We start from the raw sequence: 26,200 nt of genomic DNA, 5'->3' as shown, positions 1-26,200 counted from the left end.
TAATATTTCTCCAATTGTTTAGAGCTTTCTTGTTTTCTGTGAAAAATGTTTCATAACAGTATTCATATAGTTCTTGGACACTTCTTGTCAGGTAGATTCCTGAGTATTTTATACTATCTGCAATTATTTGAAATGAAATCTCTCTATTTCTTCCTGCTGGTTTTTGTTGGTATTATATAGAGTTGCAATTTTGCTTCTGCATTGCTTTCTAAAATAAGATTATCCTTTAGTTCAGTCTATCCCATCACACACCACAGTACTTTCTATTTTGAAAGAACTGTTTTGATATCACAAAGCTAATTAAAATAGTATTGAACTTAAATACACTTTTTATACTCTCAATTCATTCCAAAGTATGTAAAATATCTTGAGTCAAATAATAGCAATTTAAAATAGGTTTGTACTAAAATTAAGTGGTGTCAAAATACTAATAAGAAATCAGTCAACAAAAGTCAGTGAAATTCTTTTTAAAAAAATTCCAAGTTCTATAGTCCTATGCACATACTGCCAAATTCTATAGGTTTTATTGCAATGACTTTAACACTCAATTGAATAAATAACTAAATCTTTCATAAAAAAGAACTTAAATATTACTTATCATCACTAAATGAAGAAAACAACACAAAATTTTAACTGGAATAGTGTTATTACACAATGTTGTTTTTCCAACTTACATTCATACATCTATGCCTCAAAAAGATGTGAATTCAGGCATAGATACATATTTGAGAGTTTGTTTCCTTTTTCTCTTTACCATCCTTAGAATTCTAATGAGTAATTACCCCCAAAATCCATTCTCCCTCAATCAACTGGTTTGCTGGTACAATATGAGAACACTGGGCAAAAGTCAGTCTGATATTTAACAGCTGGGATAGGACAATAATTGTACTTCTTTATGCCTCAGTTTCATTTATATAGCTTTTTAAAAAAAAAGAAAAGGGAGAATCATTCTTAGGCTTCAAATTCTCTGATTATTCTAATGAAGAAATTATAAACTTTAGTGAAATGACACTGTTTTGCAACAGAGAGGGTTAATTTCTAGCCAATATGCCCCCCTAAGGTAGAATATGTTGCAGTAGAGCCCTCATTTAAGTTTTCTGTATTTCAGTAAAAAAAAAAATTGCTCAGGTCCATTCTAGTTCTTAACACCTTTGTAGGTAGGTAGGTAGGTAGGTAAGTAGGAAGGAAATGAGAAGTGCATGACTGTAGAATATTACTTATTATTTTAGATTTGTTCAATATTTCAATCAGTTGTGCTCATTTTTCTTCTTCAAAGTAGTTGTTTTGTATCTAGGATAACTCTCTGGGAGCAGATAGGGAAAGGATACATAGGGAAATTTAGGTGATGGGATGTCTCATAACATTTCTTGAAAGGTATAACAATGAACAATGAGAAGACAGTACAGGATATCATACATTACACATGTGTTAACAAGGGTCCCCTATACAATAAAATATTTAAGAAGCAAAAATTGATGAATTGCAAATTAACACAGTGAAATTAATAATAATAGATAAGATTAAGTAAGAATGCAATAAAAGGAGTTTTTACAACAATTATTCTTGCTGAGATTCTATCTAAACATAAAGGGGATTAACACAAATGAGTAAAACAGGTAATATCCCAATGGAAAACTGGGTATGAACCAACTATTTGATGTCATATGAAAGACTAAGTGATGGAAATCAAAGTAACTAAAGTTTCCCCTCATACATAGAAAATTGGCAAAGATAAAAAAAGGATGAAAATGTCAATGTTAGAGGAACTTTGAAAAGGGAGGCATATTGATGTAGTGTCTAGTGGAGCTATGAACTATTTCAAGTCATAACAGTTTGGAATTATTTTTTATAAAAATTTTTAATGCTCATACCATTTTAACACATAAAACATTACTAGTAAATAACTTCAAGAAGCTCAAAGGCACAGAAAGCTCTACTATACCCTATTTTTAGAAGCAAACATAGCTGAATTAATTGTAGATTACTGCATAATGGAATTAATTAATATTAATGGATAAGATTAATTAACAGATATAATGGAATTTTAAAAAACATGGGAAGACTTAGATGAACTGATGAGGACAAGCAAGACAGAAATCAAAAAACAAGATAAAACAACTGCTAGATTGATTACTGATAGAGGGAACTCCTTGAATCAGAACCCCTCCTTCCTCCTTCATATATAAAGTTGGCACCCTCAACAATTTATTCTCAGAATGTTGCCCAGGGCATTGAGAGTTTTCTTTATGTTCAGGGTCACAGAGCAGGCATGTATCCTAGGGAAAATTTGAATTGAGGTCTTTCTGGCTGAGCCCAACTCTAATTATGAAACTATGCTGCCCCTCCTACATAATTGCAATAATGTAAATAGGGAAAATAAACAAAAAATTCAATATAGAAAATAAAATAGAAGAAAAAGTAACTAAAAACAGTGTAATTATAATTATAAGGTCAAGGATGGACCTACAAAAATTGAAAGTTTCCTCTTTTTTTCCTCTGCAACTGTCTACATATAACGGTGTATTGCAGTGATGGTGAACCTTTTAAGGGGTGGAGTGCTGAGCCCTGTCCCTGTCCCCACCCCCACCCCACCCCAGAATCTAGCCCCCAGAGACTGCATGTTGTGCCCCCCACACACACACCAGGTGCCAGGAGCACTCTGTGCCCTTTATCCTACACAGGGGAGAGAAAAAGTATTCCCATCGGGCTGCTGGGGAGAGGGGGAAGGAGGATGCGAAAAAATGTCATCAAGTGGGATGGAGAAGGGTAGGGGAACAGCTCTGCCTGAGACCCTTCTGCCTTTCTAGGTAATAAATACTGTGGGAGGAAGAGGGGCCAGTGGCTGCCACATACCCACAGAGAACATTCTACATGCCATCTTTGGCACTTGTGCTATAGGTTCATCATCACTTGTATATTGCATATGCTACGAGACAGTGGATATCCTGGTTAGATTTGTTTAGCTGATTTTCCCCATCTCTTTTTTCATTAATCTTTATTACAAAAGAAGGTTATCCTAAAATAAAAAGCAATAAGCAAGATTATTTTTTAAAAGGTAGTGTGTGATACAACATAAAAATATGAGATTCAAAATCAGAAAGACCTGGGTTCAACTACCCCTATGATACATGGTTAAAGGACCCTGGAGCAAACCATTTAATTTTGAGTTTTCTAAACAAGTGTCTAAGTTGCAGAAAAGGTGCAGCAGGGGTAGCTGGGTAGCTCAGTGGTTTGAAAGCCAGGCCTAGAGATAGGATGTCCTAGGTTCAAGCCTGGCCTCAGTCAGCTGTGTGATCCTGGGCAAGTCACTTTACCCCCATTGTCTACTCTTACCACGCTTCTGCCTTGGAGCCAATAGACAGTATTGACTCCAAGATGGAAGGTAAGAGTTTAAAATTTAAAAAAAAAAAAAAAAAGAAAGAAAGAAAAAGAAAAGGTGCAGCAAATAAGAAGGTCTGATCCAATTTATACAAATTCTCTTTTCACATTAATGTGTGATGAAGCGCCCTCTACCAAGGCAGAAAACAGAAAACAACTTTTGCTCCTTATTGAAAACTGGAATTGGGACCGCTAGGTAACACAATGAATAGAGAGCACCAAGGCCTGGTGTCAGGAGAACCTGGATTCAAATCTAATCCTGTCAAATCTAATCTCAGATACCTTTTAATTGCCTGACCTTATGCAAGTCACTTAACTCCAAATGCTAGCCCCTTACTGCTCTTTTCTCTTAGAACTGATACTTTGGAAGAAACTCAGTTATAAAAAGAAAACTATAATTACCAGATTGTGCTTTTTCAGAACTCTGACTCCTCATCAAGTCAGTTATAAATATGATCATATCAAAGGCACATGCCAGGATACAAATAAATTGTTTTTTAAAATACAGAAGCTAGGTAGCACAGTGAACAGACTTGGGGGATCTTGGGGGGAGGGGGGAAAGGGGAAGGGGAAGAATCAGGGAATGTGATTATAAATATTGCCTCAGATGCCTAATAGCTGTGTGACCCTAAACAATTTACTCTCTCTTAGACCCATTTCCTCATCTCCAAAATGGGGATACTAACAGTACCTACCCTACATCACATGATTATTGTGAGGATCAAATATATATGTAAAGTGCTTTTAAAACCTTAAAGTATTATATAATTGCTAGCTATTATTAATACATTAAATATGAGTAAGTGAGCTTTTGATGTTCTAGGTGATATCTGTGGGGGGAAAATATAACTTTTTCTCTATAGAAATTTCATATTAGCAAACTAAAACATTTGAAATCAGTTCATATATCAAAAGCAAATTTAGCAGCAATCTTGGAATGGGAGAAGTCTAATAAAAAGTTTTTTAAAAGCTAACTAGGGGGGGAGGGGGGCGGGGTGCAGCAGCGCTGTGGGCACCACGTGCAACTGAGTGGCTCAGTGGATTGAAAGCCAGGCCCAGAGATAGGAGGTCCTGGGTTCAAATATGGACTTGGACACTTCCTAGTTGTGTGAGGGCAAGTCACTTAGCCCCCTTTGTCTAGCCTTTACTGCTCTTATTATTCAGTATTGATTCTAAGATGGAAGGTAAGGGTTAAAAAAAAAGTTAACTATGGGAGGGTTGAAATGAGCTTCTAATAACTGTGGGGAGGGTGTGTGGACTTCAATCTGGTAGTTTTTTTCCTCCCTCCCCATATTTTTTTATCTAAAAAAACAAAGATTTAGACTAAATGGATTCTAAAATCCCTGTTAAGCTTTATATTAATGATACTACCCACATTACCTTCTCTCAAAAACCTTTCAAAAATAGGCCTATGAAGAAAAATAAATGCCAACCTGAGGAGGTTGTAATTATACTTGTAATTGGGAAGGAAAAGGCAACTGGTAGGACAATGGTAGCACCACTTATCATATAGATAAAATATATACTCTGAGGAGCTTTATCAGTACTTAAGATTCTCCTTTTTCTAGTTTTCAGTTCCCCAAGTCACTGCCCTAATGCCACACCATGTGGGGTGGGTTGATGAAATCAGTGAGGAATGAATAAATCTGGAAAAGTATTTGACTTACAGTATACCTTAATATAAATTTCTTGAAGTAAAAACAAATTTCCATGTGTCCAATAGCTGGCATTATCGGTTTATATACTAATTTAACTAAAACACTGCAAGCTGTCCTCATTATAAAATAAACGCTCATATTAATACGAATGGGCCTCATGTCTAATAGGGACAGCAATGGCCCACCTGGGTTCCAATTCTGTCATGGAAACTGATGGACCTATGTAATTATGGGCAAAACACTTCACTTCTGTGAGTTTCAGATACTCATCAGTAATGAGAATACTTGTCTCACAAGATAGCAGTGAAGATCTAATCAGATAATGTACACAAAACACTTTGTCAAACTTAATGGCTTCCACAAGACAGATCATACCCCATTCATATCCTTTCTTTCTGTGTGATCCATTTCCTCACACAAATTTCGCATACAGGACCCACTCTAACATGTCCCGAAGTCTTTTAATTCTTTCAACATTGTCAGAATCATAAATGGAATACCTGAAATTATCCACTGCTTTAGACAATTTTTATGCTTATTACACATCTTTCAGAATGTTTTTATTCTGATTCTGTCATAAAATTCTCAGCTACAAATATGTTACAAGTTCTTGATATCCATCATGCATATAACCATTGCTTTTTAGGTAACCTCCATGTTAATTTAATTATATTTCTAATTATCAACTCACATAAAAGGAATAAGATCCTTCCACTTTAGTTTTTTGGTTTTGAACAATTAGATGGAAATAGATTGGACTTGATGAATTTCATCTTAAAAAGCAGTTCTAGTTATTGATTAAGAATCATTCATTCAAACTAAGAATAACAACTATAATAATACTTAAAAATTAAGATTAATTGTGAATAAAGATTCATTTTGTTCTAGGAAAATGGTGGTTTTAAAGAATGGTCAGTTATCAGTTAAATTTGATAACATCTATAAATAAAAAGCAATTAAAATTAAATAATTCAAACATTCTCAAAGTTTCACATTTAGAAATCTAAGTAGTTATTGCAACAAATACCATTACAAAGGCCGAATAAGACAAAATTATGTCTACATACCACAGGACAACCTCTCAGTTCAAAGCACTTCCTATAATGAATAACGCAACAAAAAAATGCTTCCTCTGATCTTGGCTGTTTTGTAGTCATGTAACAGTAACACAAATATATCTTTGCTCTCAGAAATTTTTTTGGCAAGAAATAGAGATAAGAAAGATAGTATCATCAAGCAGATGCGACACCTTTTAAAACTTATTGGCACCTTCTACCTCAAGTTTTTAAACACCATTATCAAAAATATCTCCAATGAGGGACAATGTAGGAAATAAAGAGGTATGAGTGACAATTCTATTTTTCATACTAGATTCAAAGGGCATTGTTCCTTGTTAATATAAAACATGATAGGCAAATTATATTATATATCATTCTCCCTAGTCTAAGAAATGAAAGTTAATTTCCAGCAATGTTTGAATTTTAGGACTTTAAGATTGAAAGCAAAGAAATTTTAGGTATTCGTAGTGCAAACTGTTTTATTTCAAAGACAAGTAAACTGTAGCCCACCAAGTGGGTGGTTTGCTGACAATGGTATAGGCAGAGTAAGCAGCTTTCTTATGTATCCAATGTCCCTTTTTTACTCAAAAGTTTTCAAAATGACCATCAAGACAAATTCAAACTCTTTGGTTTGGCATTCATAGCATTTTGCCATCTGGTAAAAAAAAAAAATAATAATTCTCATGTTCCTCCATTTCTAATACTTAAAATGAACTGCTCTTTTCTGAACAGTTAATTTTTTCCCTCATATTCTCCTCTACTTTAAATCATTCAAAGGCACTAAACTTCTACAACTGTCGCATTCCTATTTATTCCTTAAAATAAAAATTCATTACACTGACCATGAATTTATAGGGATTTAAAATCAATAGGGAAGGTTAAGCAACTTGCATAGGGTCAAACAGCTAGAGCCAATGAAATGATTTCACCCCATATCTTCATGACTTCAAGGTCAGCATTTTATCTATTATACCATGTTATCTATATCATGTTTAAGAAGTTTTCACCTGGGAAACGTTTCTGACTAGTCCAACTTCATGTAGCACAAAGATTATAGCACTCCTATGCAGTTATAAGGTTTTATAAATATTTATGATTCACTTCTTATTCTCCAGATAGACTATAAGCTAAATGAGGACAGGAATACCTGTCTAAAATTTGAATTTCTTTATAGGATCTAGCAGTGCTGCCTATACATTACATACATACATACATACATACATACACACACACAAATGTATAAGCTCATGTGTAAGTTAAAATATATAATCTTTCTAAAAATTGCTATAAATATCCAGTGATTATTATCAGATGAGTGAGACTGGGAATGGAGTAAAAGGAATTATTTTATTTTAAAGGATATTTCAAAAGAAAAACTTGGAAAGTGACTAAATAAGGGAAAAGTAAAAGAGAGACAAGATTTCAAGACTGTAACTGGTTTGTTTCAATAAAAAGAATAAATATCCTAAAGAGTAGGATTCACAATGTTATTATAAGATTAGAGCTCAAAGGGGCTTTAAATTATAATAATCTGGTCTAACTAAATAGCTTCCATAATCCATAGGCTTTGGAATTAAAATAAGGGACCTGGCAAGGTACTGTAAGCATTATAATTTTGTTCTTTATTAACACCAACAAGATATGTAGTATGATTGTTATATAAGCAAAGCTACTTTTTGTAATCCTGAATAGTTCAAACATAAGATGTTTCAAATATATAGATATGATTTAACAAATGCAAATTCATTTGTAACTTATTGAATTCATAATAGCTATTTGTAATCAAATACAATCAACAATCTATAATCATCTAATAGTGATAGTCATTGGTTTTGATAGTTTTCTGATGTTATAGAGTCAAAATTATAACCTAGGTCTCGAGTTTCCAAACTACTTTGTATCTTCAAAATACATATCCCACTGCTATGAAACAAATGCTTAAATAGTTAATGAACAGATATCAAGCACTTACAATGTGTAAGGCACTGTTCCTAAACACACCCCAGGGGGAAGAACCAATGGGGAAACCTCAAAGTAGCACAACCAGGAGGTCAGTGTGAACCCTATCCTTAAATAGAGGTTTGGGACTTCTTGGCTCTGACTCCTAATCACACATTTCCCATATGGATATGCTATTTTGGGACTTTCTCTGATTTGTCCACGTGCCCACAAAAGGTCATCATTGGAAAATGTTATCATCATACAATATCAGTCCATGTAGTCATACCTCATTAGTACCATCTGCCCCTCTAATTAGAGGGAGATGAACCCCAAAACCATCTCATTTCCCCACCTGGCTACACTTTTGAATTTTTCTGCCCTGGTTCAGGAAGCTCAACAGTGGGAAAACCTCATTGTCTTACAAAAATCTAATCAGGTCTGTTACATATCTCTCATCACTACTCTTTGCCCTAATGAGTACAGGGCATTAACGAATCAATCACTAAGCATATTAAATGAAAATTGGAAGGTATAAATATTTAGATATACATTGAGATTACTATTCTCTAACATTCCCTTTCAAAAAAGATGCTTATTCACTTGTACAATTGGAATAAATCCTTCAAAAGCCTGGTGAAAAGACATACTTTAAAAGGCTTAAGATATTCTAAGATCATATTGTTAAACCTATGGCAAGATGCAGGATTGGGCTGTTTCCCTCCCCTCTCTTAATGCACACCTGAGGACATTTCTCATATGACTCACTTCTTTGCCCCCTGGGAGCACTTCTTCCATGCTCTCTTTGAGGTAAGGCAGGGGACATGGCATGAGGGTTGCAGTTTGGGCACTTGGTATCTAAAAGGTTCAACATCACTGCTCTAAGGTAAAAATTTTAATATTAATTGTCTCGGGAAATAAAAATTTTCCAAGCAATTGACAATATGATTTCAATATTCAAGCTAGAAGTGAGAAGAACTTCTGTGGTTACTGACTTACAATAATTTACTCTTTCAAAAATATAATATTTAACATTTTCTTAAATGAAATGTTGATATAGACTTCATCTATTACCAAACAAGTTTAAAATTTTTAATATAGTTGTCTCAAGAAAGGTCATCTATTATCTCCATCCCTGCCCTCCCCCAATGAATACAATTCAGTTAATCTCTCAGAAAAGATTAGAATGAAAAGCTAGCCAATTAATAAAAGAAATCAGAGCTAATTAAATCAATTTCTTAAAGCATAACTTATGTCAAATGCTTATGTGATTAGATAAAATATCCTTAATGACAAATAAATCCCCTTTATTCTACCTGACAAAGAAATCAACATTTCTCTGTAAACAGCACTATACAAAAGAAACAAAATAAATTTGAGGAATATGTATAAAATCAAAATACAAGTCAATTATTCCAGCAATGAGTGGGCTAGCTCAGGAATCAAAGATATTTCAACAAATATCTAAAAATTATTACTTACTGCAGGTACCAATAATTTTTTTACTTCTTCAACGGCTCTCTTCAGTTTGATTTCTGCTCGATTCTGAGCATCTTCCACAGTGATTAATACATGTAAATCTTCATTTAGGTGCTCCCAATTGGGTTTGCCTCTGTTTTGTTCCTCCTAAAAGAAAAGAATATTCATATATATATGTGTGTGTGTAAATATATATAAAAATATATCTGTAATCTCACTGATACTAGTATTCATCACCTCAAATTATTCTTTCATTCTTGTAATATAAAGGCATTCTCTATATCCTTATGTAAATATTGAATAGGATTCTAATTCTTAATAAAATAAAATATGTATACTATAACAATATACTTTAATCCCATTTAATAATGTCATAAACTCATATTCTTACTTCTGAAAAATCTAGTTTCATAGTCTTGTTGTCATTGATGTCTTAAAAGGTTAGACTGCAAGTGTCTCTGTAAAGATAAATTATGTCAGAATCTAAAATATTGGAATTCATATATAGTCTTCTTAACAGAAAGGCTGCTGTTCAAGGACTTACCTAGGTAATCACAGTAACAGTAATTTTATATATTGCAGGATAAAATCAGTAATGATATCAGTTATAAGAAAGGCAATGAGCTATTCTAGACAGTAGGATAGACTTGGAGGTTACAAAGACCTTGATTCAAATACTGCCCTTAATATTTACTAGCTGTGGGATCCTGGACAAGTCATGTAACCTGAGACAGAAAGCTTTCAAAAATTATAAATTGTTATTTATTTACTACCACTGTGTTGCGCAAAAGCAGGTGCTCTATTTTGATAAAATCATGGGTGCTTGATATACTGACAATGGGAATAAAAAAAATCTTTACCTAGTTATAACTATCAAACTACCAAAATATTTCATAGAGCTAGGAAAAAAAAATAACAAAATTAATCTAGAAGAAACAGAAGGTCAAGAAATATCGGGGGGAGAAGGGGTTGAGAATGTGACTGCCTAGTCTTACTGATTCTCAAAGCAATCATCAATAAAACAATCTGGTAGTGGCTAAGAAATCCAGAATGATAGAAAAAATGGAATGGATTAGGTATACAACACACAGTAGAAAATGACTATAGTAATCTAGTGTTTGGTAAACCCAAAAATCTAAGCTTTTAGGACAAGAACTCATTATTTGACAAAAACTACTAGGAAAATTATAAAACAGTATGGCAGAAACCAGGTATTGACTAACATTCACATCATATCCAAGACACAGTCAAAATGGGTAAATTATTTAGCCATAAAGCGAAATACTATATATGAATTAGGAGAGCAGGGAATAGCTTACATGTCAGATCTATGGTTAAAGGTAGAATTTATGACCAAACAATTATGAAATATAAAAGATAACGGATTACATTAAAAATAAAAAGATTTTGCACAAACAAAACCAATAAAATCAATATCAGAAGGAAAACAAAACTAGGGGGACAAGTTCACAAGTATACCTGACAAAGACCTCATTTCTCAAATATAAGAGTAATTGAGTCAAAGTTATAATTTAATTCATTACCCATTTGATAAATGGTCAAAGGATGAGTATGCAGTTCAGATAAAGAAATCAAAACTGTCTATTACCTTATGAAAAAAAATGACCTAAATCACTATTGATGAGAGAAGTGCATATTAAAAGAACTGAAGAACCCCACTTAGCAGACTAGCTAATAAGGCAGAAAAAGAAAATGATAAATGTTGGATGGGATGTGGGAAAATGGGATCACTAATCACTTTAGGTAAAGTTGTGAATGGATCCAACCATTCTGAAAAATAATTTGGAACTATGGTGAAAGGGATATAAAAAATTGTGCATACCCTCTGATCCAGCAATTACTAGGTCTATATCCCAGAGAGACTATTAAAAAAATAAAAAAATAAAAAAAGGAAAGGAAAAAGTATACATTTGTACCAAAAATATTCATAGCGTTCTTTATGGGAGCAAAGAAATGCCCATCAACTGAGGAATGGTTAAACAAGGTGAGGTATAAGGCTGTAATGGAATATTATTGTGCTATAAAATAAAAAAGAGGAAGATTTCAGAAAAACCTGGACTTAATTGAACTAATGTGGATTGAAGTGAGCAGAAACCGAACATTATACAAAGCAACAGCAATACAGTACAATGAATAATTGTGAATAATTTAGCTATTCTTAGCTATACAATGACCCAAGACAATACCAAAGTACTTATGATGAAAAATACTGATTCCAGAGAAGGATGGAAGCTGAATGCAAATCAAAGCATTCCATTTTTCACTTTATTTGTTCTTATTTTTATTAACCCTTACCTTTCATCTTAGAATCAATACTATATACTGGTCCCAAAGCAGAAGAGTAGTAAAGAGAAAGCAATGGGAGTTTAAGTGACTTGCCCAGGGTAACACGATAGGCTGGGTGAAATGTCAGGTCTTTTAAACCCAAGAAACCTAGATTCCCCTACGGAATTTCTTTTAATGTGTCATCTACCACAAAAGGATGAATATGGAAATGTTTTATATGAGAGCATATCATATAACCAATATCAAATTGCCTACTGTCTCAGAGATGAGGAAAGGTTGGGATGAAGGGAATTTGTAACTCAAAATGTCAGGATTGCCAAAAATTATTTTTATATGTAAAGGGAAAAAAATAATAACCAAAAATTTTAAAGCTCATGATGGATAAGTATACTGAGTATACAGAAAAAAAGTACACGGTAAACCATACTGATGAGTTGTTAGTAAAGGTTACCAGGTCTGCAGAAAGGAACTATTCCTTATTCTCAACAAGGGGGTCTCATTAGCTATTAAGTTGGTCTGGGTAGGATATAAGTTACTATGAAAATGTCAATATTGAGTGGTAACCACCATTTTGCTATCTATCTTTTTGAGCTAGGTACAACAGCTACAACAACAATTTGGTCAAAAGAATTCTCACATTTTGAAATTCAAGCCCCAGTGATAGTAACTAACTACATGCCAGGCCTGTGTTGGGCCTTTGGGTAATTCTAAGGGAAATGTTAAGGCTCCTTTCCTTCTCTGTTCTACATAACTAAATGGACATATATATGAATCAATAAATCTAATATCTGTCAAATAATAGAATATTACTATTTAAGACACAAGAATATAGAAGCTGAGTAGAAGGCACTATTTTAATTAGGTCCAAATCTAACAGACAGATAGACACACATACACACCAGAAAATAAAGCAAAACAGGGAAGAGATTATGTATGTGCATAAAAAGATATGGAAACCAGCTCCAGAACAACAAAGAAAATGTGAAAAGAAATGCAGAATTTAAAATTATTCAAAGAAATATCTACAGATAATTTCTTGAACAGGGATAGATAGCGATCTTTTCTGGGCAGAAACATATAATTATTCCCCAAGAATATCTGAAATATCCCTGAGAATATCTTAAATTTATTGTATGTGTAGAAGATAAACAAAGGTATTACCCCCAATTTTGTTCCACCCTTGATTTAACTCCTTAGAAACTAAGTAAACAGAATACTAAAACTAGGACTTTAGAAGCCATTAATTCAATCATCTATAATCAATATATAAATCTCATACAAAATCTAGCTTCTACCTAAAACTTCCAGTGCTAGGGAATGTACTGAGAAGGTGAAATATAACAGAGACTGCCATCTCTTCAACAGGATAACTTGGTTTTAAATTTAGCTTTATCATATATTGAGCATCTGCTTTTAAAAAGCTTTAAGATAACTCATATAAGCAGATATAGAACAAGAAGACTGGTAATAGCTTTTTGCTATGGTTATGAGTGATAAGGTTGAGCAAAAAGAAATTCTAGAGGGAAAAGATAGGAAGGACCACATTCTCACACAATGGGTCATCTCATAGCTTTCTTGTCCCAATTATTATCTAATTACTGAGGTGAGTTTTTAAACAAATGACAACTAGACAATTTGTTGACTTTTAAAATTACAGGGCACTTAAAACAGCCTTCAAAATATCACTTTTTGTAGCAATGCCTGGCACATGGCAAACAAAATTTTGTTGCCTGAATATATAAATAAGGATCTTACCATGTGGATACCACTTGTTACATGTAGTATATAGTAAATCTTTTAAAGACAAGGTAGTAATGCCAGCTTATGATTATTACTATGAAGGTCCATGAGGCCAACCCCCTTTTTTTAACCTACTGAAAAATCCTTCTAATACCTAATACTCTATCTAAGGAGTCTTAGAGAGATCACAAGAAGGCAAAGAAAAAAAAATCCTATTGATTAACATGTTACAAACAGATAATTTCACCTTCAAGCTATTGATAAAAGGAAAATTCATTTACCTCTCTTCTGAGCTCACTTTAGTGTTTACTATCTACTCAATCAAGAGTTTGTTCTAATTCAGAGAACTCTCAATTTACTTAAGAAAGCAAGTAGGTCATTTCATTGCCTTTTCTTCTTTCAGTAAAATAACAAAACTCTGAGTCATTTTTCATCCTTTGATTCATTTGATATTCTTTAAACCTCTCCACAAATGTGGTGAGGCATAACAGATATTTATAAAGCATTTCTTATGTTCTAAACACTGTGATAAATGCTAGGCATATGAAAGGAGGAAAAAATTAGTGCCTGCTCCCAGTCTAATAGAAACAAAAATGTGAACTCCCCCTCAAAATATCTATACACCAAGAAGTGGGTGATGAGCTTAAAAGAAAGGCACTATCATTAAGGATTGCCAAGGAAGTGGTATTTTATTTTATTTTTTATTGTTCAAACCCTATTTTCATGTTATTCATATTTGCAATAGTGATCTTTTAACATCAAAACCTCAAAAACATCCCCATCTGCCCATGTGGATCAAGCAGTTGTTTTTCTTCTACTTCTACAGTTCTTTCTCTGGATGTGAATAGTGTTCTTTCTCATAAGTCCCTCAGAATTGACTTGAATCACTGCAATGTTGCTAGTAGAGAAGTTCATTATGTTCAATTGTGCCATAATGTATTCATCTCTGTGTAGAATGTTCTACTGGTTCTGCTCCTTTCACTCTACATCAATTCCTGGAGGTCTTTCCAGTTCACATGGAATTCTTCCAGTTCATTATTCCTTTCAGAACAATAGTATTCCATCACCATCAGATATCACAATTTTTTCAGCCATTTTCCAATCAATGGACACCCCATTCCTTTCCATTTTTTCCCACCACAAAGAGTGCAGCTATAAATATTTTTGTACAAGTATTTTTCCTTATTATATCTTTGGGGTACAAACCCACCAGTGGTATGGCAGGATACAAGGGCAGGCAGTCTTTTAAAGTCCTTTGTGTATAGTTCCAAATTGCCCTCCAGAAAGGACCAATTCACAAATCCACCAGCAGTATAATAGTGTCCAAATTTTGTCACATCCCCTCTAACATTTATTACTTTCCTTTGTTGCCATATTGGCCAGTCTGCTAGGTGTGAAGTGGTACCTCAGAGTTGTTTTAATTTGCATTTCTCTAATCAGGAGGGATTTAGACCTCTTTTTCATGTGCTTATCAATACTATGCCTATTCATATCCCTTGGGGGGGGGGGGGCTTGATTTTTTGTAAATCAGACCTAGTTCAGTGATGGGCAACCTTTTCAGTTTGGTGTGTCAAAATTCGCCAAAAAATTCAGCATAACTCAGGTGGTGTGTCACTTCGAGAGAAAAAAAAAATTTCAGGATATTTATAGTTTAAATTAAAAATGTATAATTGTAATATATAACTGCATTTAATAAAGCAAAAATGAATTATTTAACTTATCTGCTTAGTGACTTCTTTGTTCATCTGTCAGTTGGTTTCTTTTGTTGGTCTTGATATTATTTAACTTGAGTGGGATGCTGTAAATTAGGATAAGTGAGGGAGAGGGGGAATTCTTTAACTAACTTGCTGAATTTCATTGGTAAATGAAAATTCATTTAGTCAATAAATCTTCAACTAAAGGTTGGTATTTTGTACACTTCAAGCCTAAGCAAGTGCTACTAATTTCATCTGTCAATCTGTTTCTTTTGTTGGTTTTGATATTATTTAACACTGAGAATAGGGTCTTACAAAAGTACATAGAGGAGAAAACTGAGTAAAGCCATTACTATATTTTTCAGGGTACTAAAAGTGTCTGGTAATTGGTTCCAAGCACTCAAATTTCCTGTTCATATTGGCACTCCTCTTGATTCTCCAAGCGACACCTTCCCAGATTCCCAAGTTTTGACCTCAAGTCGACAAATATCTGAGCCCAGATGATGTCTTGAAATTCTGCAAGTTGCATCTCCAAATGATCAATATGCATCCGTTGGAAACCATTTAATTCCAAACTACTATAGACTACTACATCAGGATACTTAATTATTTTCATGGTCTGCTCTAGGTTTCTAAATTGATTAAATCCATCACTAAACCCCTCGAGTAACTAGTCTAAAACATGCTAGTACTTTATATGCAAGAGTTCCATTTCATTTTGTACAGCTGCACTGGCCTTCTCAAAATACTTTGTTACTCAAGGAAAATACTTTAGTTTCTATATCTCGCTTGAAAATTTTAAGTTTACTTTCAAAAGCTTTTATGTATCATCCAAACATAACATCAATACTTTTGTCAAAACCTTGTAACTTTAAATTCAATTTATTAATATGAACAGAGAGATCTGTAAAAAAGATCAGGGTGTTGACCCACTTATCATCGATGAGGTGGGGAAAGTTTCCCAGATCCTCATCAGCAGTCCACTGTAGGTGGAATCAACCTCCATTAAAAGTGCAGAAAATTCTCACTTGTGAAGGGGGCAAGCAGCTATTAAATTAACTATTTTTATAAAAACTGACGTTAAGTAGTTTAAGTCAGTGAATCCTGCCCTGGTACATAAAACCTCCTGACGGATAATACAAAGAAAAGGCACAATTGGATGTCCAAGAGCTTCCACAAACAATTTGACAAATCCAACTTTTTTCCCCACCATGTATGGTGCCCCATCTGTCATCACTGACACAACTTTAGAGATATCAATGTTAGGCCACGGAATGTTTGTATAACAATCTTACATATTCCACTTCCTGATGTACTTGTTGGCATTGATACTAACCCTTTCAACTCTTCTCTTCTTGTGAGACCATCAGAATATCCACCAAAAATGGCCAAATGAGCATGTGATGTGTCATCAGTAGTTTCATCAAGAGAATTTAAAAATATTTACAATTATTTATGTCTCTCTTTAATTGTTGTATTTTGTGTTGTCTCATTATTTGGTCTTTTATGATATTTCTACTGAGTGGTAACTCAGATATTCTCTTAATAATTGCATCTTTATTCTGCATATCAAGAAATAGAACTGGTGCAAATCTTGGTTTCTTTAATAAATTCCCCCTCACTGAGTGTTTTTCCATGCTAAGGTATGGAGTGAGCAATGCTCAAACTTGCAGATGTTAAATTTGTAGAGCCTTTTACAAATTTAAGAATGGAATTATATTGGCTCCTATAAAGGTATAGCTGCCTGGAAATGTATTCCTTCCTTCCATCCTCACTTTTTTTCAAGAGCTGGGAATGATTAGTTTCAAAATATCTATTTATATTCCACATTCTGCTTACTGCCATTTCAGTACATAGAACGCAAAATGATCTGCCATTTATTTCTATAATGCCATACGTTTTGGTCCATGTCTCTTGAAAGGGTCAGCTACTGCTACTATCACTTCTTTTACTTAACCTTGGATTTTTAGTTTTTGGGTTCTCCATCAGGGAGGCAGTGACAGAAGATAGAATTATAGATAGCCTGTTAGCCCTGCAGGCAATTAGGGATTAACTAGCCTGACTACAAGATAGCACATGTAACTGTCTTTTAGGAAAAGGCAGGGTTAATAAGCAGAAATAGGGGTGTGTATGTGCATGTATATACACACTTACAAATAAGATCAATTTAAATAACTAAAAAGAGATTCTTAATATTAGTGGCTGTTAATAAAATAAGAGTACTATCCTAAATTAAATTATAGATTTAGTCTACACTAATTAAATTACTCAGAGAATACTTTATAGGGATAAGAAAAAATAATTAAAACAAATATTTTGTAGAAAAACTATCAAGAATTTCAAGGAAAATAATGGGGGAAATTGGAAATGAGTTTTAAAAAGAGGAAAAACAGTGGAAGAGAATAGGTCCAAAGAATCATAAAAACCTGAATTTGGTAACTTACTCTTCAATAAAGTCAAATGTACAAATTACTTGGGAAGAACTTCCTGTTTGACAAAAATGGCTGCCAATCACTAAAAGAAATTGAATCAAAACAATTCTGATCTTTCACCTAACTTCAAAAGCTCAAAAATACAAAAAAGAGGATAAGTAATATGCTATTTGCCCTAACTCCTGTGGAATGGTGATTTAATTCACCTTAGTCCAAAAATTAATTTGAAATCCACTTATGGATTATTTAAATGATCTATTTCTTACTGAGTTTATCTAGACATTTTATGTATGCATAATTGCTTTAGTTCATTTAAGTTGTCGATTTTATTGACACAGTTTGGCCAAATAGTTTATATCATCCTTTTAGTTTTGTTAAGAAATACTTTATTGTAAATTCTTAAAAAAAAACTTTAAATACTAGTTTTCCTCTCTTTTTTTTCCAATTCAGCTAATGGTTCACATATTGACTTTGTTTTGTTTAAAACAGAAAAAAATTACAATTCCCACTTATTCGTCCTTTTATCCCCCATACAGTTTTGAATCTGTTTTAGACTTAACAGAATTGGGTATGATTAAATTGCAAGCCTAATTCCTTAATCTGTGATTTAACTTTCTGGTGAATGTGTTTGGAGATATTTTCTTCTAATGATTATTTTGGTTAACATTTCACAAATTTTGACAGTCTCACTGTTGTCATTTTTTTTTGGATAAACTTAATTCTTCTTTGATCAGTTTTGATCCTCAAATTCCTAAAGGCTGAGTTATATAGCTTCTAATTAATTTTAATCATTCCTTTGATAGCCTTTTATTAAGTAAAAGTTTAACTAATTTCAGTAAAGGATGTATTAATGTCTGCTTTCTTTTATTCATAAGGTCTTTATGCACTACTGCAGTTAATTTTTGCAAATATGCCATAAAGTGATGGGAATATATAAAATCCTTTCTATTTCTTTAATCAATCATCAAAGATTTAGCATATTTAATTTTTACAAAATTCTGTTGAGATCCTCAAGTTCTTTTTTCTTTTAGACATGTCTAGGTCTGAATAAGGATATAGAGAAATTTCCCTATTTTTGTAATTATACTCCAAATTTTTCCCTGTAACTCTTATTATTTTACCTTTAAATATTTAGACATAAAATTCATTTTCAAAAATACTTTTTCAATATAATTTAATCTTCCTACTTATCTTTCTTAACATGACCTATTTTTGAATGAAATATCTAACATTATGGGGGGGCAGCTGGGTAGCTCAGTGGAGTGAGAGTCAGGCCTAGAGACAGGAGGTCCTAGGTTCAAACCCAGCCTCAGCCACTTCCCAGCTGTGTGACCCTGGGCAAGTCACTTGACCCCCATTGCCCACCCTTACCAATCTTCCACCTATGAGACAATACACCGAAGTACAAGGGTTTAAAAAAAAAAAAAAGAAAAAGAAATATCTAACATTATGTCTGCTATCTCTACTCTTTTTTTTGATAGGTCAGGAGAATCAGGTTTTGCATGACTAACGATGTGACTTTCTATGTATCAAAGCTTTTTTAAACATAATATTGTTTGATTCAGTTTTCTAATCTATTCTGCTTTTCTCTTATGTTTCTACAAGTGTGTTCACCTCATTCATATTTGCCACAATACTTAAGTTTATTCCTCCATCTTTCTGCTTTTCTTTCTTTTTATAAATTATGTCCATTGCTTATAGAATAGAGCCCAGCACATAGACAATAAATAAAATGTGTATTGGGTTAGATTATACTTTTTTCCTCTCCTTGCCCCCTACTCTTTTAAAAGAAAATGATGAGAAAGGAGTGTTCTCAGAATCAGTGCTCTATGTTTGATGAAATCTGCTTTCCTAACCTAACTATTTCCAATGCCACCTCTTTCCTTTTCTGTTTACTCAGACCCCAATCACCATCATCACTTTGGATTTTCCCTTCTTCTCTTCACAATCAACTTTTCAAACAGAGTTTGCTTTGCTTATGACTAATTCCTCCCCAAATCTATTTAATTAATAGTATTGTACCAATCAAAGATGAAAATAAATAAAAAGGAAAAATGGGTGAGAGGCTGAGAGAAGATGCACTGTTACTGGAGCTGGGATTGGGTCACACCATTCTGGAAAGCAATCAGAAGCTAAAAAATTTACTAGACTATAACTTAGTTCAGTTCCAAAGATCAAAGAAAAAAAGAAAAGGATCCAAATATATAGAAATAGTTATAGCAACTCTTTTTGGTGACAAAGACTATTAATAGAAAAATGTCCACAAATTGTAGAATAGTAAATCATATTATATTGTATTGCGAAAAGAAAATATGAAAATGATAGTTTGGGAGAAAAACCTGAAAAAAATTATATAGCTACCCATCTCCTCATTTACATGTTGGATCCAAGAACTAGAATGAAAGATAAATTTTCTTGGAGGAGGCCAAGGGGGAAATTTTTTTTGATCAAAATATCCATATCTGTTTTTGTCCCAATGAAGTTGGTAAAGGAAAGAAAATAAATTGAAGGTTATTTAAAAACAAAACAAAATTTAAGATAAATTCAACATGGAGTTAAATAATTTTTCCCAAAAAATGGAAAGGAGAGAACATTTTTAAATGCAATAAAATTATAATAATCATATTAGACATGTAACACCTCTCTTTTGAGGGAATAGGGAACAATGATATAATGTCAGATTCAGACAGTGGTAGCCTAACAAAATAACCTCCACTCTTCAGCCCTGCCCCTCCCCCATTCCACTCCAGCAAATAAATATTTATTATTTTAAAATTTTATTCTAATTTTCTTAATAAATAACATATGGGGGCAGCTGGGTAGCTCAGTGGAGTGAGAGTCAGGCCTAGAGACAGGAGGTCCTAGGTTCAAACCCAGCCTCAGCCACTTCCCAGCTGTGTGACCCTGGGCAAGTCACTTGACCCCCATTGCCCACCCTTACCAATCTTCCACCTATGAGACAATACACCGAAGTACAAGGGTTCAAAAAAAAAATAAACAAACAAACAAATAAATAAATGAATACCATATGTACATTAAAATACACATGTACACACATACATCTCCTTGTTCTTTCTGACACTAGACAATAAATAAGCTCTTTTCAAGCAAAGACTGTTTCTTTTTTTTTAATTTACATCCTTAGCAACTAAGCAAAAGTACAAGCACCTTGTAGCTACTTTATGTAGGTCTCAACCCAGTAAAATTAAAGTCATAGCTTAGGAATTGGCAAAGCAGGTAGTCTGTTCCCCAGGATGAGAAAAGCAAACTTTCCCCCTCTCCAAATACTAGATGTCCTGCCAAGATAATTATTGATTGCAGGAGTTCCTATAACTTCATTCATACATGATTGATAAATGTAGGTGAAAAAGTTGTAAAATGTAGGTGTAAAAGATGTAAAAAATATTTTAAAAATTCCTCCCTAAAAGTATACTCTCAGATTCATATGATTTTATAAACCCCCCCAAGAGTCCAGGGTGGATAGAAAGTGAGGCATGAAGTTGGGAGATCCTGGGTTCAAATGTGGCCCTGGACACTTCCTAGCCATGTGACTCTGGGTAAGTCACTTAACCTTACCCTCTTATCCCACCCCCAATTGCCAGACACTTACCAAGCCTTAGAACCAATACATAGTATTGATTCTAGGATGGAAGGGTCAAAAAAAACCAAAACAAATAAAAAAACCAAAAACAAAGCTAGGTATTGACATCAAGTACTACTTTTATGCTTGAAAAACAGTTTTAAGTCAGCGGTTAGAGTGCCATAAAATATTAGAATAGTTTCTCTTTTTCTTTGTTCCCTTCTGCAAGCTTTAAAAGGTAAATATAATTTTAAGGAATAAAAACTTCAGAACGCTAAAATAATTGTGAAATCAATTTTTATGTTGTTGAAATTATTTTATGCACTATTAAAAAAACCAGAAATGACCATTTATTAACAAAAACTTACTCAACCAACACAAAAAGTAACTAAAAATCCTATGGCTAATCTATATATGCTACTTTTCATTAGTATTCTCTACACATTTCTCAGAAAGTTACAAAGATTAATGCTTCCTTTAAATATTTGCTTCTCAAATTTTAATCTTGATGCAATAGTGATATGACCTGAGAATTCAAGTATACCTGTCAAAAATAATAGTAATCATTTAAAAATAAGAAGCAAGCCAAAGAAAAAATGTTCAGATTATTATGTATTTTCTTCAATAATTTTAAGCATGCTCCCCACAAAGGATCTAGAATTAAGGAAGAATTTCCAACATTTCATCATACTGTCCATAATAATGTGCAATAATTTACAGAATTAAGACATACTCAGATGAATAATGCTAGCAGTCTTAAAAGATGCCATGAGACATATAGTTATTGATATAGTTAAATAAAAAATGTTATTATTCACCTACTGCTACATAAAGATATAAAAGTTATTTGAACATGAACATTTAAAGTCACTATTTCAGAATATTCTTTGATTCCTACTATTTACTATTTGGCTAAATAAAAAGTTAACTAAACTTTAATTCATATAAGTGCAAATAAAATATCCCACACACTTTGGTAAGTTTATTACCACTGAATTCCTTAATTTTCCTCAGTTTCCTTTAAGTAAGTCAAATTCAGTGTGGGAGGCCTTTCCCAAACCTCCTCCACCTCAACTGCTAATACTTTATCCTCTAAGATACATTCCATCTACTCTCGTGCATCTGATATGTTCTCCTTGAGAACAGGAACTATTCTGCCCTTTTCTGTATTCCCAGCACCTAGCATGTAGCAAGTCTTTGTTTATTGGGGGACTGAGTGGAGCAATACATGATGGAAGAAAACACAGGAATTGATAATGAAAAGACTTGTATCTGAAATTAGAGGACCTGGAATCAAATTATCAATTTACTAGCCAATTTAATCAATACTTTTTTACCTTGGGAAAATTAATACATAATTCACTCAGTGAGTTAATAAACATTCATTAAACACCTACTATATTCCAGGTGCTACATACTAAGTGTTGAGGAGAAAAAGATAAGTCAAAGATAGTTACAGCTTTTGAGAAGTTCACAATCTAATGAAGAGAACATTTGTAAATAGCTATGTATAAACAAGCTATAAACAGGAAATAACAGGTAATTGCACTAGCATTAAAGGAAACCAGGCAAGGTTTCCTATAGAAAGGTTTTTAGCTAGGACTCAAAGGCAAGGAAGCTAAAATGTAGAGATGAAATAGAGGAGCAGTCCCCAAATGGAAGATAGTCAAAACACCTAAAAATCAGGAGATAGATTATCTTGTTCATGGAATAATGTCAGGCCAATGTCACTGGATTAAGGATTACAAACAAGAGATACAGGAGGAATTAAAGTGAAAGGTGGGAGCAGGGACAGGTTAAGAGCTTTTCATCAAGAAAAGGGGATTGGGGGATGATAGGGTGGAAAAAATAAATTAAGTTGAGGAATTGTGAGGGTAGCTATTTAAAGGAGAATCAATATGTATGTAGAAATCTCCCAGTTAAGGGAAGGAGTTGAAGAGGAAAAACTGAAGAAGACACTGAAGTCTACAGAAAGAATGGAGTTTGGTGGAAAACCAATTTCAGAATTGGGTGTGAGTGGTAGATATGGATTGAATGATCCCCAAAGGTACTACTTACTGAAGTTGGTTGTTAGAAGGGGGGAGCCATATGGAAAGAGAAAGCAAAGGATTTAAGATGGAAGGAAGCGTTGGTGATAAGTTTCTATCTGTGGTTTAAAAATCCAAATAAATTCAACCAGTATATGAAAAGGTCTGTGCTAGGCTTTGAAGGAACAAAGAAAAAGAAAAAAGTCCTTCTTCACAAGGAGGAAGATTCTCAGAGGTTGCAGTGAACTGTAGATGATTATTATTATTATTATTATTATTATTATTATTATTATTATTATTATTATTATTATTATTATTATTATTCCTATTGACTCCCAGAGGAGCATAGGGCCGCAACCATCTCACGCCAACGGACTCTGTTCTGGGCAACTTCCCCCAACTGGGCCCCATGTCATTCCGACACTGTAGATAGTCATGTGAAATTGCCCTCTGCCAAATTAAAGAAGAAGACAGTTATCACGGATTAAAAAATATTTGCAGGAGAGTTATGTGAAATTAGTCCAGAAAGGGAGATTGGAACCAAACTGAAAAGGGCTTTCAGCACCAGAGTAATTTTTATTTAATCCTACAGTGCAAACACAAAGTTCATAAAAAATTCTTAAGGAGGGAGTAAAATTTGTTATAATGGGCCCTTCAGACTATTGCTTTGATAAGTGTGTGGACAAATGAAATACAAAAATCTAGAAGCAAAGAGAATAATTAGGGAGGCTACAGTACAAGTCAAAGTAAAAAGTCATTATGAATAGTTGAAACTAGGTGGTACTCTGGATAGAGCCCAGGACCTAAATTCAAGATAACCCAGTTCAAATCTGGTTTTGGATACTGACTAGTTTTATCATTGGATAAATCATTTAACCTATGTCTGCTTAGGTTTCTTCATCTGTAAAATGGAGATATTAATAGCAACTAACAAATTTGTATTATATAAAATGCTAGCCACGGTTGTTAATTATTGTTGATTATATAAAAACAAACTGTGACCACTGTGTGTCATAGATTAAAATGTACATATAAACAATTACATAAATTGTTTTAAATATATATAAAGGTAATTTCCTTTTGTGTACTGAGTTCTTATTTTCTGTTGCTTTTGTGAAGAGTTAAAAATCAAACAGAAAAGTTCACAAAGACACTGTAGTTTACTAAATGTAAGTGTGATATGTTCATATCTGTGTGCTTATGAAAATATCCAACAAAACTTCTACTGAATTCCTTAAAATAAATGTTAAAAGTTGGCTAATTTTTGAAAATCAAATGCTAAAATAAAAACTTACACTGTGGGGGAAAGTGGACAATTTCTATTCTAATTATGAATGCTCTATCTTGAAATTATTTCTAAAAAGATGGTCAAATCTGAAAAGATTATTTTTTAAGATTTTTTTTTCATCATATGTACATAATGGAAAACAAAAATGAAGTCAGTTCTTTGACATAAATTGTTATTTTTTTCCTAATTGCTGAAATATAACTTCGTATGGATGTCCTCTTTTATTTTCAGACTATATAATTCTTATATATGAAGTTGCAAGCTATATCTCCTTTCAGAAACATCCTTTGTTCACACATTTTCTTTCTTTATTCTATGTTTTAATATTTTAATTTTCTTCATGTGTCAATTTCTAATAAATGAGGGAGAATTTCAAAACCCTTGCATAAAAAAGGAGAGTATAACCTTTGTTTATTCTATTATGGTTCCTAATGTAATGAAAAGATTACAGAACCAGGTCAAGATTTTGGGTGCCAGCCCCAATTCTGACAATGCTTGATGGTGAGAAACTTATTTAAGCCTATCTTGAGGTCAGTTTTTTCAACTATAAAATAAGAGGGATGAAATCATATCTTAAGTCTGATTTAGCTCTAAAAATCTTTACTATATATCAGGTAAATTTCTACATAGAAGGGATAAGGGGAATATTCTTTGGTATAAGAAATTACCTAATAAGGAAACTCCCTCTAACAATGCAAGTCAGCACATCTCTTCAACTTAGTACCTTAGACAGTTGTCTAAGGTACTAAAATGTTAAGGAACTTGACCAAAATCACACAGACACAATCTATCTTATCTCCATCATGCCCCCAACCACTTCACCGTCTGGAAACCAGACTGACAGATAACCTTTCACAGTACTTTGATTAGAGCTCCACTTTCAGAACACTTCCTGGTCATATGTATATACAAAGATATAGCCCTAGTATTCCTTGACTCCACTCTCTTCTACGTGTAGTCTTCTTCATTTGAAGAGATACCAGAGGAGGAGGGCTGTTTGCTGGTGTTGTATTCTGATTTCCTAGCCCAAAATAAGGGCTTTAACAGTCTAACTGTAATTTATTTAAGTAACCCCATGGTCTAAGTTCTAATCCTAGCTCAGACTGGCTAGCCATGTGATTTTCGATCAACTCTTTGCACTTACTTCCTCATTGGTAAAATGGCAATAATAATAGCACCAACTTCATTAGGTTTTTATAAGCATCGATTCATAATTTATGTCTAAAATAATAAAATAATTACTATTATCTTAGAGAATCACCTAGAGTATTAAGGTGTTATAACTTGTCCACAATGTTACAACCAGTCTGATTCAGAGGCAGTATTAGTACACAAATCTTCAAGGTTTCCAGTCCAGCTCTCTATCCAATAAGCTATGTCATGATTGTTTTTCATTTATATATAAGCATCCAATAAATGTTATGTAACAAGCTGAGAATTATGGGGATATACCCAAAACAGGCTTAATAAAAAAATTAAAAAAAACAAAAACAAAAAAACAATATGCTTACACACAAAAGGAACATAGCAATTTAAACACCAATCATCTGGTATAGAGGTTGAGATCTATTAATTCATTAAGATCAAGAAAAACTTTTAATTCATAGGAAGCTTACAAACA

At 33.3% G+C, this 26,200-nt stretch overlaps 1 protein-coding gene across 1 annotated transcript in view; it reads right to left on the bottom strand.

Moving 5' to 3' along the window:
- Positions 1 to 26,200, bottom strand: part of QKI (QKI, KH domain containing RNA binding) — a 191,577-nt gene that overhangs the window by 42,570 nt on the left and 122,807 nt on the right. Inside the window, exon 6 of the mRNA XM_044675479.1 lies at positions 9,515 to 9,658. Coding sequence (XP_044531414.1) covers positions 9,515 to 9,658 — 144 coding nt within the window. The remainder of the gene's footprint in view (positions 1 to 9,514; positions 9,659 to 26,200) is intronic.

This window comes from Gracilinanus agilis, chromosome 4, assembly GCF_016433145.1.
Source record: "Gracilinanus agilis isolate LMUSP501 chromosome 4, AgileGrace, whole genome shotgun sequence".
Lineage (NCBI taxonomy): Eukaryota > Metazoa > Chordata > Mammalia > Didelphimorphia > Didelphidae > Gracilinanus > Gracilinanus agilis.
Note: the sequence above shows the minus strand (reverse complement) of the source record. Positions and strands in the feature narration are given on the sequence as shown.